We start from the raw sequence: 15,200 nt of genomic DNA on the forward strand, positions 1-15,200 counted from the left end.
TGCCCCCCAACCACCAGCTGCCTATTTGTACCTGGCCAGACACAACAATATAGGGAAGCCCTTTTTTAAAAAAATTATTTCATGAAATAATTAAAAAAAAATTGACGTGGGGCTTCGCCCTATATTTGTGTCCAGCCAGGTACAGCAGGCAGGGACGGGCTGCCCCCAACCACCAGCTGCCTATTTGTACCTGGTTGGACACAACAATATAGGGAAGTCCTTTTTTTCTTAATTATTCCATGAATTTCATGAAATAATTTAAAAAAAAAATGCGTGGGGCTTCGCCCTATTTTTGTGCCCAGCTAGGTACAACTAGGCAGCTGGGAGCTGGAATCCGCAGCGCAGGGAGGCCCAAGCTTTCTGGGCCCCACCCGCTGCAAATTGCAGTCCGCCGCCGCCCCAGAAAATGGCGCGTTCATAGAAGCGCCATCTTCTGGCGCTGTACCCAACTCATCCAAGGCCCTGGTGCGGTGGCTCACTGGGTAATAAAGGGGTTAAGGCCAGCTTGGCATTATCAGCTGGCCCTAAGCCCGAAATTCATGGGGTCACGCCAATATTAGACATGACCACCATGAATTTCTAGTAAAGTATTTAAAAAAACACAACACCCAGAATAAAGTCCTTTAATTGAAATAAACACACAATTCTTTATTGTTCTAAATTAAACCATACTTACCGTCAAGCCCATTCCAGCTGAAGCCAATGTCTTCTGCAATAAAAGTAAAATAATTAAGCAACATCATCCTTACCTTTCCATGGTTCCCACGACAGCTTCAGCTCTGCTACATCGAGATGACAGGCTGGACCGCAGCAGAAAGCTGCCATCCAGCCTGTCATCCCGAAGACACTGAGAAGCGTAGGCATGCTTGCGCTCCTCAGTGTCTCGCTGTGACGGCATAAAGATGAGACAAGTTCATGTCCAATGAACTCGGCGCACCTCATGCACGTCACTGACAGCGTGGGAGAATTCTCCTGCACTCAGCACTTCAGCGTGAAAATTCTCCCACGCTGTCAGTGATGTACATGAGGTCAGCTGAGTTCATTGGACATGAATGAGCTCACCTCATGCACGTCACTGACAGCGTGGGAAAATTCTCACGCTGAAGCGCTGAGTGCAGGAGAATTTTCCCACGCTGTCAGTGACGTGCATGAGGTGAGCTCATTCATGTCCAATGATCTCAGCTCACCTCATGCACGTCACTGACAGCGTGGGAAAATTCTCCTGCACTCAGCGCTACAGTGTGAGAATTCTCCCACGCTGTCAGTGACGTGCATGAGGTGAGCTCATTCATGTCCAATGAACTCAGCTGACCTCATGTACGTCACTGACAGCGTGGGAGAATTCTCACGCTGAAGTGCTGAGTGCAGGAGAATTCTCCCACGCTGTCAGTGACGTGCATGAGGTGCGCCGAGTTCATTGGACATGACCTCGGCTCATCTGGATGCCGTCACAGCCAGACACTGCAGAGCGCAAGCATGCCTGCGCTTCTCAGTGTCTGCGGGATGACAGGCTGGATGGCAGCGTTCTGCTGCGGTCCAGCCTGTTATCTCGATGTAGCAGAGCTGAAGCTGTCGTGGGAACCATGGAAAGGTAAGGATGAGGTTGCTTTATTATTTTTCTTTTATTGCAGGAGATCGTTGGCTTCAGCTGGAATGGGCGTGACGGTAAGTATGGTTTAATTTAGAACAATAAAGGAATGTGTCTTTATTTCAATTAAAGGACTTTATTCTGGGTGTTTGTGTTTTCTTTTAACTTTGACTATGGGGTTAGTAATGGGGGTGTCTTATAGACGCCTCTCCATTACTAACCTGGGCTTGATGTCAGCTGGCATTATAAGCTGACATCAACCCCAACCCTATTACCCCACTGCCACCGCTACAGGGCAGTGGGAAGAGCGAGGCTAAGTGCCAGAATTGGCGCATCCTAAGGATGCGCCATTTCTTGGGCGGCTGACGGCTGGTGTTTCTAGCCTGGGAGGGGGCCAATATTCATGGAACCCTTCCTGGGCTATTAATATCAGCCCCCAGCTGTCTGCCTAGCCTTTGCTAGCTATTAAAATAGGGGGGACCCCACGTCATTTTTTTGGGGGGTCCCCCATTTTAATAGCTAGTAAAGGCTAGGTATTCCGCTGGGGGCTGATATTAGTAGCCTGGGAAGCTCCGTGGGTATTACCCCCTTCCCAGGCTTCAAACATCTGCCCCAGCCGTCTGGTTAACCTCCGCTAGAGCCTAAAATTATGGGGATCCCCACGCCAATTTTTTTTTAAATAAATCCTTTATTTTAACACTAAATGACAAGTACAGTAATCAACACTGTCACTGTACTTCATATATATGTGACTGACATGTTTCTATCTATCTAATCTATGTGTGATTCTCTATTCCTTCTATTCTAAATTGTCGGGTACAGATGCTGAATTGCCGGCCGGCTTTTTTAAAGAGACGGTGCATGAAAACACTATTATTTTTTTTTAATAAATCCTTTACACTAAATGACAAGTACTGTAAGCAACACTGTCACTGTACTTCATATATATGTGACTGACCTGTTTCTATCTATCTAATCTATGTGTGATGCTCTATTCTTTCTGTTCTAAACTGTCGGGTACCGCTGCTGAATTGCCGGCCGGCTTTTTTAAAGAGACGGTGCATGAAAACACTATTATTTTTTTTGATAAATCCTTTACACTAAATGACAAGTACAGTAAGCAACACTGTCACTGTGCTTCTTATATGTGTGACTGACATGTTTCTATCTATCTAATCTATGTGTGAAGCTCTATTCTTTCGGTTCTAAATTGTCGGGTACCGGTGTATGCCGCTGATGAATTGCCGGCTTTTCATGTTTCACTGTTGGCACTGTTCCCATCGATTTGGGCAATCACTGTAATGCCACAACCACCATGGCTGTGGCATTACAGTGAGTGGCAGACAATCCCTGTATGATTGGTGCTCTAAATAGCGCCAGACATGCAGGACACGCTTTTGGTGCACGAACAGTTATCGAACATAACCTCGAACAGCCGAATTTTTTGCAAATCGTTCGGGTTCGTCGAACAACTCGAACACCGCCCAAAACAGCTCGAATTTGAGATTGGCGAACAGTTCTAGTCGAACACCGCTCATCTCTAGTAACTACCTCTTGAAGCTCATCAAGAGAATGCCAAGATTGTGCAAAGCAGTCATCAAAGCAAAAGGTGGCTACTTTGAAGAACCTAGAATATAAGACATATTTTCAGTTGTTTCACACTTTTTTGTTAAGTATATAATTCCACATGTGTTAATTCATAGTTTTGATGCCTTCAGTGTGAATGTACAATTTTCATAGTCATGAAAATACAGAAAAATCTTTAAATGAGAAGGTGTGTCCAAACTTTTGGTCTGTACTGTAGATGGACGTATATGTCAAAATTCAGACATAGTTCGTCATTTGGCATACGCTTGCATACATTTTTGACCCCTATGTCATATTACATCACATTACTGCCGAAATACAAATGTGATGCTAGCACAATTCTACTTTCTCCTCCCATACAGAAAAAGATGTGAATTGGCAATGTATGTGTAGAGGAAGCAGAGATATCTCTGTAGTTTTTCAAGATTTTTTTCAATGAAAATCCTGAATAAAAACGCTATATTCCCCAGCTCAGAGCCTCCTCCTCTATAAAGTGTCCTATGCATTGCACAGATAGAATGGAAAAGACATATTCACATAAGAGACAGTGCAATGCCATGCAGTAGCATTCTTTATGAATAAGAGTAAGACAACCACCAAAACGAGTGCAGTTTTATAAATAAATACTTACCTCTATTTTTACAGGGCTGCCAATAACCATAGTCCTTTCCTGAATATTCTCATTAAACTCTGGGCAATGGTCGTTAATGTCTAAAACAGTAACAAAGACTTCAGCTAAGCTATATTTTCCTTCTGTGTCTTCAGCTTTGACATAAAAGTTATACTTTGAGTTTTCCTCAGCATCCAGGATGGCCCAAGGTTGGGTGTAAATAATTCCAGTTGAAGGATGAATAAGAAAGCTGCAGAGAAAAAATAGACAATTTATTTAACCTGCCAATTGTGATTTCTAGGAGTAATGTTCATCTAATATAGCAATTTATCAGCATTATTTTGCTCAGGCAGACGCCTCTTATTTTAGAAGTATGTAGTGGTGATGTCTGCCTAGGTTCAAGCATAACTAAGAATTATCTCATATTACTAGCATATGGATTACTTTCATCTCATCAGCACATTTCAGTAATTTTTTCTCTAAAATGGACTTGGAAATTATTTTAAAGAAAAAATTATTTGGTAAGGTCGTTCTTTTACACCAGGCTTTTATTTGTGGCTGATTTGATGATTGCTGAAGTGGGTTTCCGGGCCATATAACATAATAGTGATGGAGTATAACATTGGGAATCCTAAGACTATGTGCACACGGTGCATTTTTGGTGCATTTTTGTGGCGTTTTTCTGCACAGAAATGGGCCAAAACCGCTAGGGAATCCTTGTGCCAACTAATGCAATGACAATTCTGAAGTGCTGTGCACATGTTCATGAATTTTCCTTTCAGGATTGTCATTGCATTTAAATCTGCAGCATGCCAATTCTTTGTGTGTTTTTGACTCGTTTTTCACCCATTGACTTCAATTGAGACAGTCAAATCTGCAGCAAACACGCAGATATAAAAATATTTGCGGATTTGCTGTGGATTTTTACTGTGTAATTGACTGAGTCAATTAAAGTCAATGGGTCAAAAACGCGGCAAAAACAAAGAATTGACCGTGGGTGACAGGCGTTGGCTGATGAGACACTGCTCCTCCCATCACCCTTCGGCTGCTGCCACTGACAATAGCAATTGCAGACGGGACCAGTCATCAGCCTGCGTCCATGCTCGCAGTGAAGAAAGAAAAGTTAAAATAAATGAGCGTTAAAATTAAAAACACATTATACTCACCTATCCACCATAATCCCGTGTCTCACGGAGATCTGATCACCTGGCAGCATGCTATACACTGACAGGAGCACGATCTCTCCTGGCAGTGTATAGCGCTGAGCTGCGGGGACAAAGGTCACATGAGTTCATCAGCTGATTATCAGCTGATTAGCTCCAGTGACCTCACTTACTGCACCGATGCTGCGTAAGAAAGTTCTCAAGTAGCAGTGCAGTAAATGAGGTCACTGGACCTCATCAGCTGATCACCAGCTGATGAACTCATGTGACCTCTGTCCTGGCAGCTCAGCGCTGTACACTGACAGGAGTGATTACACATCAGGAGTGATTGCTGTTGTGACTGCTCTAGAAGTGACATTGATCTTCGTGGGACACTCTGGATTATGTCATCACGTTGGACAAGTGAGGGATTATGGGTGTTTTTCTTTTTGTTTTTTTTCAGGTCACAATGCTTCAGCAGATTAGGCATTAGGTGAGTATTTTTGTTATTTATTATTTTCAGGGTTTTTTTTTACAGGGGACAATGGCTTCAGCAGATGACGTGATATGTGAGTATATGGTGTTTTTTATTTTTAAATAAATTATTAAAATCATGGGGACTTTTATTTCAAATAAATGATTTTTTCAGGCCGTGTTTATTTCAAAACCTTGACTATGGGGTTAGCAATGGAGGTGTCTTATTTACGTCCTCCTTTATTAACCTAGTCTTCATGTCAGCTGCAAATAAAAGGCTGACATGAACCCCAACCCTATTACCCCACTTACCACCGCACCAGGGAAAGTGGGAAGAGCATGGCTAATCATCTTATTGATGTGCCATTTATGGGGCCGCTGAGGGCTGATATTATAAGCCTGGGAGGGGGCCAGTATCCATGTCTTTTCTGGTTAGATTTTATAGGGTGACCCTACATCAATATTTTTTGGGGTCCCCCTGTAATCTAGTCAGTAAAGGATAATCAAACAGCTGTGAGATGTTATTAATAGCCAGTGAACATTTTTGGCTAATGGCACCTTCCCTGGCTAGAAAAATCAGCCCTCAGTGGTTTGCTTTCCCTCTGCTGGTTATGAAAATGACACTGGAGCCAGCACCATTTTTTTAATTAAATTCTTCATTTTCTTTCATTTATAAGAAATCCCATGGCCACTGTAATTGTAAACTCACCCGCAGCATGTCAATTTCTCCTCTGCAAATTTTGACCAATTGAAATGTCATTACAAGTAATAGATCCGCATGTACTGACAAAACAAGTGCGGCATTAGAACACAGTTTTTTGGATGCAGTGAAAATATGCTGCGTCCAAAGTGCTGCTGGTTCCTGATCGTGGGGACGTAGGGGCTAACCAATAATAATATAATTAACTAATAATAGCCAGGGAACATGTTGGCCTATTGGCCCCTTCCTAGGCTAAAAATGGCAGCCCTCAGCTGTCCCAGAAATGACACTTCATATTCGTTGATTCCTTGACCAAGCTCAAGGTATAGTGATGAAGAGGTGTAAACCAAGCACCCTCAACAGACAGATTCTTTAATCATTTAAATTAACCAATATACTCACCCCAGGTCCAACGGTAATCCAAGGGTTAAAACAATGTCCCACATTTCATTTTTCAAATATCTTTATTTAGCTCCAAAAAGCATTCATTGCTGCACAAAAACGAATAAAAAAAAACATGCAAAAACGCACCAAAACCACATCAAAATTGTGGCAAGACGCGCTTTTTTTCGCAGCGTTTTTGCTGCCAAGAGATGCAGAAACCTTGCAGGTATATCTGCAACCAAATACTTGACGTGTGCACAAATCCTAAGAATGAATGAAACAATAAGAGAAGCAGAAGAGAAAGCTATTGGTACACCTTCTTCCACATGCTAGCAGTGTCCCCTACATGGCATGTGGAAGAAGGTGCTTTGGTCAGAGGAGACCAAAGTAGACCTTATGGGCTAAATAAATGTATTGTATGGCAGAAAACTAACACTGCACATAACCCTAAAAATACCATCTCCACTGTCAAACATGGTGGTGACAGCATCATGCTGTGGGAATGATTTTCTTCAGCAGGGACAAAGAAGCTGATCAGGGTTGATGGGAAGAAGGATGGAGCTAAATACAGGGCAATCCTGGAGGAAAACCTGTTGGAGACTGCAAAAAACTTGAGACTGGGCCATAGGCTCACCTTCCAGCAGAACATACTGCCAGAGCTACAATGCAATGGTTTACATCAAAGCATATTCATGTGTTTTAATGGCCCAGTCACAGTCCAGAACTAAATCACATTGAGAATCTGTGGCAAAACTTGAAAATTACTGTTTACAGACACTCTCCATCCAATCTCATTGAACTAGAGCTAGTTTGCAAAGAAGAATGAGCAAAAATTTCAGCCTCTAGATGTGCAAAGCTGGTAGAAACATACCCCCAAAGACTTGCAGCAGTAATTGCAGTAAAAGGTGGTCCTGCAAAGTATTGTCTTGGGGGGGGGGGGCTGAATTGAATAGCACATCACAATTTTAAGATTTATATTTTTTAAATATTTAGAAAACCATGTATCATTTCCTTTAGATTTCACAAATACTTGCTACTTAGTGTTGGTATATCAGATAAAATCCCAATAAAACATATTTAAGTTTGTGGGTATAACATGAAAATATGTATTAAAGTTCATGGGGCACGAATACTTTTTTAAGGAACTGTATATAGCACAGTTGTGTTGAATATTATTGTCATCCTTGATTGTTTGAGTCCCAGCAGATGGGAATAATCATGTCCCTATCGTGAGGGGGTCCTCAGATTTGGGCATTCTCTTTGCCCCCACTAGCCCCGAAGCGGTCTTTCGTTGATGCCTTTTTTGACGCCTTAGGGATGATCTATGATGAATCTGACAGGGTCCAGGTCACAGAGTCACAGATCATGAACCTGACGCAGGGGAGGACTATAGTTCTGAGTGCTGGCAATGGTCCTCTGATGTTCTGTGGAATGATGCAGCTCTCAGGTGTCAGTTTCACCATGACCTTTTGGATACTCTTAAGAATGCTCTGGCTCTGCATATTCCAACCTGTTCTTTTGAGGAGGCCATCCATGACTCAGGCCATTCAAATGGATTGCAGAATTCAGGAGAGACATGATGAACGATGGGAGGTTTTGGTCATCCTGCCCGAGTCTGTCCACCCACCAGACATGGAACCAATGGAGGTTGGCGCAGCCCACTCTCGGGTTGTGGAGAGGAGGCGTCGCCTTTATCTCGGACTCTGATTTTATTGTGGTTGTGCTGGACATTTTCTCAAGGACTGTTCGATACACGCTCAAGCCAGCAAGCCATTGGGAAAAGTCTAAACATGGGTGATTGGCGAGAAGGTCACCAATACTTCCAGGCACCCTTTTACTCCTACTGCTGAACGTGAAACTTTGTTTTCAGAACCTGTGTTTATCTGCTCTTGCTTTCATTGATTGTGGGTCTGCCGCCAATTTCATTGATTCTGGACTGGCTCTTAAATTAGGATTAGGGACAGTTAGATTGGATAAACCCATTCAAATTGTCACCATTGACAGGACACCATTACTTCAGAACTTTGAACAGCTGGTATTCACACTTAAAATGGGAACTCTTCACTGAGTCCATCTCTTGCTATGTGTTGGATAATTTACCTGCTGGGTTGATGTTGGGATTTCCATGGCTGCGTATTCATTATCCTGTTATTGATTGGGGTCAGAAGGATGTTTTTAAATGGAGTCCCCACTGTCAAAAGAATTGTCTCAGTTCTGTAAAAATTTGCTCCACTAGTCTGGAGGGTCTGCCAGCGTAACTGAAAGACTTTGGAGATGTGTTCTCGAAAAAAGAGGCAGAGATAATACCTCCCATCGTCCTTAAGATTGTGCCATAGATCTTTTTCCTAATGCCAAATTGCCTAAAGATTGCCTGTAAAATTTGTCAGGAATTGAACGTGCCGCCATGAATACATATGAAAAAGAAAGTTTAGGGAAGGGTCATATTCGTCCTCCCTCCTCGCCTGTAGCTGTGGGTCACTATTTTGTGAAAAACAAAGATGCAGGTTGTAACGGACTGGGTGGTGGAACCACTGTGCAATGATTCGAGGAGAGCCTCTGGAGGCGTGTGACTAGTGCCTCATCAAGTCCAACCCGGATGCACGGCGGCTGACAATACCGCGATCTGAGAAGAGATGAGGGAGGCAGGACCAGGTGCTTCACCAGAACTGACCTTGTGTGGATGGCAGCTGAATCCCAAGGGACAAGAGGCAGGAATGGCCAGGACTGGTAAATTTGGCAAGCACTGGCTGGTGTGGCTGGTACAGTGACTGGCACGACAAACACACAAGCAGGTACTGCCGGACACGACTGGTATCCTGGTAGGCAGATGCAGGCAGGCACGACTGATAGACAGGCAGGTATACAGGAATAAAAGCAATGGGACCGGAGAACTAACAAGCGTGTTAGAAACAAACTTACAATGTTGCACAGGCACCTCCAATAAGGTGAAGGTGCCTAAAATAATAATGAAACTTGTCATTTCTTTTGGGTTAACCAATGCACCTGCAAAATGACATTTTTTCTGATATTATTGGAAGTGTTATTGTGGTATACCCTAATGACATTCTATTTTTTTCACCTGATCTGGATTCACACTATGAGCACGTTTGGTTTGTTGTGCAGAAACTCAGGGAAAATTCTTTGTTTGCTAAATTAGAAAAATGTATTTTTTCTGTTCAAGAAATATCATTCCTGGGGTTCATTGTATCATCTGAAGAGTTTAAGATGGACCCAGGGAAGGTGTAAGCTTTTATTGATTGGGTTCAACCTCTTGACTTGAAAGCAATGCAGTGATTTTTAGGATTCGCCAATTACTGTAGAAAATTTATCAGGGTTTTTCTCAGATTTTAAACCTCTTACTGACCTTACACATAATGGGGCGGATCTTAAGTTTGGTCATTGGATGTTATTGGCTTCTTTGATAAATTAAAGGAGTGCTTAATGTGCGCTCCAGTTTTGATCCATCCTGATCTCCAGAAATCATAGAGGTGGATGCCTCAGAGGTTAAGGTAGGGGCTGTTGTGTTTCAAGGTTCCAAATTTCTGACCAACTTGTGACCATGTGCATTTTTTGCTAGGAAATTTTCGTCTGCTGAGAGAAATTATGATTAGGGATGAGCGAATGTACTCGGAGATACTCGGATATTACTCGAGTATCTGGGTACTCGGATGTGCTCGGCACTCGATGAGCCTTCACTGATGCTCAGATATTAAGCTCGAATCCCTGCCCCACATGTTTGGCGCCTGTTACTTAGCCAATAAACATCCAGAGATTGCCTACCAGTCATTGTAATGCCGTAGCTATCTTGATAGTGGCATTACTGTGATTGGCTGGCCGCATTACCTCATCAGATGTTATAAAAGGAAAGGCACCGCCATGCTCAGCACAGTGACACCCTTGCACGACTCAGGGTTAGTTGTGATTTGAGGGAGAGAGTAGTTGTCCAGGTCTGTGCGTGCACAGTTTCGCGAATCAGAGTCCTCTAATGGTAATACTGGTGCTGATACTGAACCATCATACTAACAGTCCTTCTAAGGGCTAATTCTGTGCTTTGCTGTTTGTATCAGATACATTCTGCATTTAGCCTTGGGAGAGCTGCAGGAGCAGGGAGAGTTGCTGAATATAGCCTCTAGGCAGGGCATATGGCTTTTCAGTCCATTGCTAAATATATAGCTGCTGCAGGTGACCAAATTTGTTTTTGGGGGGGGTGAAAAAATTGACTATATTTTGCATCCGTACGGTTTACTGTGCTTAGTGTCACATTACAGTGGTATATAAAACTCCCAAAAAATGTTCAAAATGTTTTTTCTGGATTGAATTGGTCATATATAAAGTTTAATGTGATTAATGTAACATTACAATTGTATATAAAACTCCAAAAAAAACATTAAAAATTTTTTGGGGATTCAATTAGTCATCCATAGAGTTTAACGTGCTTAGTGTTACATTATGGTGGTACATAAAACTCCAAAAAATGGTTCAAATTTTTTTTTCTGGATTGAATTAGTCATCCAATTAGAATATGCATAAGGCTGTGGTAAGGGACAGAATTGGAAGTGCTGATGATGATGCATGCCGAGGACGGGGGCTAGTGTCACTATACCTGTTGTTAAAGCACAAGAAACACACCCATCCTCGACACATAGGTTCATGTCCCACTTTGCAGGGAAAAAAATGGCGCCGCTCATTTGCATAAAATGAGCAGAAGCCGCCGGCGGCTATTCCGCTGTGTCAGGGCTGCAGGCGGCTCCTGTAAGTGTGCACATACCCTTATAAGTGACTCTATTTTGGAAAGTACACACCTTGTGTGCTGTAGTCAGCTCTAGCTACATGTTATATTACTTAGTTAGCAGTGCTACATGTAGGCCATGTCACTAAGAAACATGTCTGGATTAAAATGTCTAATAGAAAAAGGCACATGTGCCTGCTGACTATTTTTCTGTTTTTTTCAAAATCTTTTATTCTCATATAATGATTTTTAATTACATTTTTAATTAATACTAATGATTTTTTTTTTGTACCATGGACAAGGTGTGAAGTGATAAGACCCCTGCTTGCAAATTTTGTATTGCCAACCGTGCCAACATAACTACATGAGTGAGTATTATTATTTTGGAGATTTATGCAAAACATTATTTAAAGAATTAGTTGAATATTACTTTTTGGAAACGCTGACATTTTCAGATGCTTCGTCGCCCTACTGACTTCCTGTGCACGCTAAATTACATTAACACAATGTTTAATGTCGAAAGAAAAAAAAACAGCATGACTATATTTAGTTTTCCCACCTTTAAAAAGTGAGAAAATCAGAATAAATTGCCACAATTATTTGCTCTTCCCTTCCATGTATGTCGTTGGAGCAGCTGTCATATTCGGTTATTGGCATTCCAGCTGCGTAGACAGCCTCCCTCCACTCTGATCCAATTAACAGCTTGTTAGAAAGGTTTTAGTGAGAAAATAAATTTCAGTCACCAGCGAATAGCAGTGTGGTACATGTGCTAGTAAGAAAACCAAACCTTGTTTTAATGAAAATTATTTTCTCTTTTTACTTTTTTGCTACTGAAGAGCACTGGTATGTGGGCATTATCAATGTGGTCCACGTTTCCTGTTGGACTGTGCGATTGCAGATTTCCACTGTTTCTTTAAGCCCATCACAAAGTTTATGCCGCATTAACTGCAGAGAGTATGGGTTAAATTGTTTGAACCAAGATGTTGAATTATCCATATGCAAATGATAGGTCGTAACTTGCTGTTTGCTGAGTCCTATGCTATATCTGACAATTCCATAGATAATGATTGAAGCAGTGCTGTGCTTTTATAACTGCTGCTCCACGTACAGTAGATGGGCACAGCAGAGCCCCATTATTGAGAACAGTGAGGTTCCCATCAATGGGACTCCAACAATCGGCAAGTTATCTCCTATCCTATGATAAAGACCTTTAAGATATCTCCTATTGGGGTACAAACCCTTTACCGACATCCAAAGAAACTGATCAGCTATGTTTAACTTTGAATCACTGGCATGTTTTAAAGAAAACATAGATTTAAGGGAAAAGTCCATCTATAATTGACAGGTCTCTATACATAAATATGGAAAGACAGGCCATTCATAGCGAGCTGATGGATAAATATTCATATTCTCCACCTGTCAAGCACATAACTCTAGCTGTAGCTTAATGCTAATTTTATATTCTCTCTACACAAAGTCCAATATGGTCTTCGGACCTGAGACTGAAAATAGCGCAAGTATTCTGCACTTAAAAGACAACAGGAAAACCCCTGCAAAGTCCAGTTATAAATTATATGCACATAGAACATCAATTCTGCACATAAAATCCAGACTTAATTGTAAAGTACTTCATTAAACCCTTTTTGGCATCCGCCATATATACAGTATGAATGTGTATTTTTATTAGCGGGCTCAGGACCTGCTCCATATTTGGCCAATGTCATCTGTGTTACACAGTCATCATCTGCCTCTAACAGTAGCGACCAGAGGTAAGAAGATAACCTCATATATACAGTAGTTAATTTATGACAGCTGAATTTAAAAGGCAAGGTTCCCAGCTCATACTATTCTGGGTGTCCATTCCCTCCCCGTTCAACGTAATCATGGGGCGCCGATGGGTTGTCATTGCAGCCATGGGCCTGCTGATGTCCCCCATGGCTTCCATGTTGCTAATCCTTTGAAGGACTTCATAGGAGACCATTTTAGTCAAATACTGCAATACTGTATTGCAGTATATAGAACAATCGAGCAGATTATCGCATTTTCAAGTAACATAAGTTGACTAAAAAACCCCAATAAAAGTAAAAAAACAACTAAAAACACCTAAGAATGTCAAATCCTTTTCTTCCATTAAGAAATAGACATTAAGAAAATAAACAAACATTTTCGGCACTGCCACATCCATAAAAGTCCTATCTATCAAAATATAAAATAATTTAACATGTGCGGTAACCACTTCGGCCCCTTAAAAACCTTGTAATTTTCCATTTTTGCCCTTTCGTTTTTTCCTCTACTTTTCCTAAGAGCCATAACGTTTTTAGTTTTCTATCACTATAGCCATATGAGGGCTTGCTTTTTGCGGGATGAGTTGTCCATTTGAATGAAACCATTGATTTTACCATATAGTGTACTGGAAAATGGGGAAACAGGCGTGCAATGTTGGAATAACCAGGTCCGTAGCAATCAAATAATCAACCTGTTTTTTTTTAGAAAATATGACCGATATAAAACCATCATGAATTAATTGAACAGCTAGTTTTTGTAAAACCTTCAGTTGGATTGTAAGAAAGTTTAGTATAGGTGATAGAATCACCAAGCATATGTACAATTTGTGCCCTACAAATGTCATTATCCATAATAAACACCATTCCACCTTTTTCTGACATTTTAATAATAACATCCAGCATATGTGCTAGTTCATGCAAAGCATTTCTCAATGGTGGAGTGGGATTGGAACCAGACGAGATCACAGACACAAAATTGTGGTATTATACAGATCAGTTTGACACACATTATTAACATCATCCGATTCAGTCCAAAAATGCTTCTTAGAGGTAATATTACGTATAAAACGATTAATGTCCAAAATAGTGGAAAAACGGTCAAAATCCTTCGCAGGCACAAAATTAAGTCCATAGGTTAAGAGTTTAACCTGATCAGGTGTTAAAGTCCGAGACTAAAGGTTGAAAACATTGCTCATATCTAGTAAATGTAATTTTTTTTCGACGAGTTTTAATGCGTGGCAGTTTTTGCGTTTAATCCACCTCGTCTTGTACATTTTTTGATGGTTTTTATGTATTACTGTGTTTATTAGACTCATGTGAACGGAAACTATCGGCATCAGAGTCCGTTTTTTAGGGTTTTAAGAAAAGTTTTAGCTTCTTACCAGGAGCTGGAACATTTCTTTCTTTTTTCTTTCTACTACTTCACGTCTGGTTCTGGCCACACTGGATCTTCTACGCTGCAGTGATGAGCTGGCTTTTTTTCATATTGAATGTTATAAAATACCCTAATTTGTGACACCTTCTAAACTACATGACCTCTTTATCACAGCAGAAGTGCAAATGGTGTTCATTTTATTTAATCTCTTAAAAAGTCCCTATCACCTATCTGGGGTCACACTTTTTATTTAATAAAAGAGTACACAGCCCCAGATTGGTGATTGGCATCCAACAACCTGAAGTTCTTGCCCAATTTTTGCTAGAAAGTCAGATCCTCTCAGGGGATATTAGGGGCATGCAGTATATGTGTGGTCGGGGCCGTCTGCTCTATTATTAAATAAAAAAAGACAGCCCCAGATTGGAGATAGGTACTCTTTAACAACCCAGACATTTTTAGTTCATACCTTCCATTATTTCTTTTACTTTTTTATTTGTCTGTTGACATAGCCATCTGAGGGCAAAATTGGCACACCTAGCAAATTGATCCTTTTCCTTTTGAATGTAAGTTTTAAATAATTTTGATATTTTGATAGATCAGGCAGTTTATTTTAAAACATTTTTTTATTTCCTTATTTTTGTAAAGGGAAAAAGATGTGCGATTTAAATGTATAATTTTAATATTTTTAAAAAGTTTTTTTATTATTACTTTATTTTTTAGTCCTCCTAGGGAACTTGAACCAGCGATCTTTTAATCACTTATACTATATACTACAGTAACATGATATTACACCATATAATGAAATCGCAGCTCTCCTCTGAAGCTCA

At 41.0% G+C, this 15,200-nt stretch overlaps 1 protein-coding gene across 2 annotated transcripts in view; it reads right to left on the reverse strand.

Annotated features, from left to right (window-relative positions):
- The window catches only part of CDHR1 (cadherin related family member 1), a 230,466-nt gene that overhangs the window by 30,628 nt on the left and 184,638 nt on the right, over positions 1-15,200 (reverse strand). For both annotated transcript variants that reach the window (XM_073685967.1, XM_073685968.1), the window contains exon 15: positions 3,807-4,035. In XM_073685967.1, coding sequence (XP_073542068.1) covers positions 3,807-4,035 — 229 coding nt within the window. The remainder of the gene's footprint in view (positions 1-3,806; positions 4,036-15,200) is intronic.

The sequence above is a fragment of the Phyllobates terribilis genome, unplaced genomic scaffold (assembly GCF_046119375.1).
Source record: "Phyllobates terribilis strain yellow unplaced genomic scaffold, ASM4611937v1 Scaffold_5__5_contigs__length_657084704, whole genome shotgun sequence".
NCBI lineage: Eukaryota > Metazoa > Chordata > Amphibia > Anura > Dendrobatidae > Phyllobates > Phyllobates terribilis.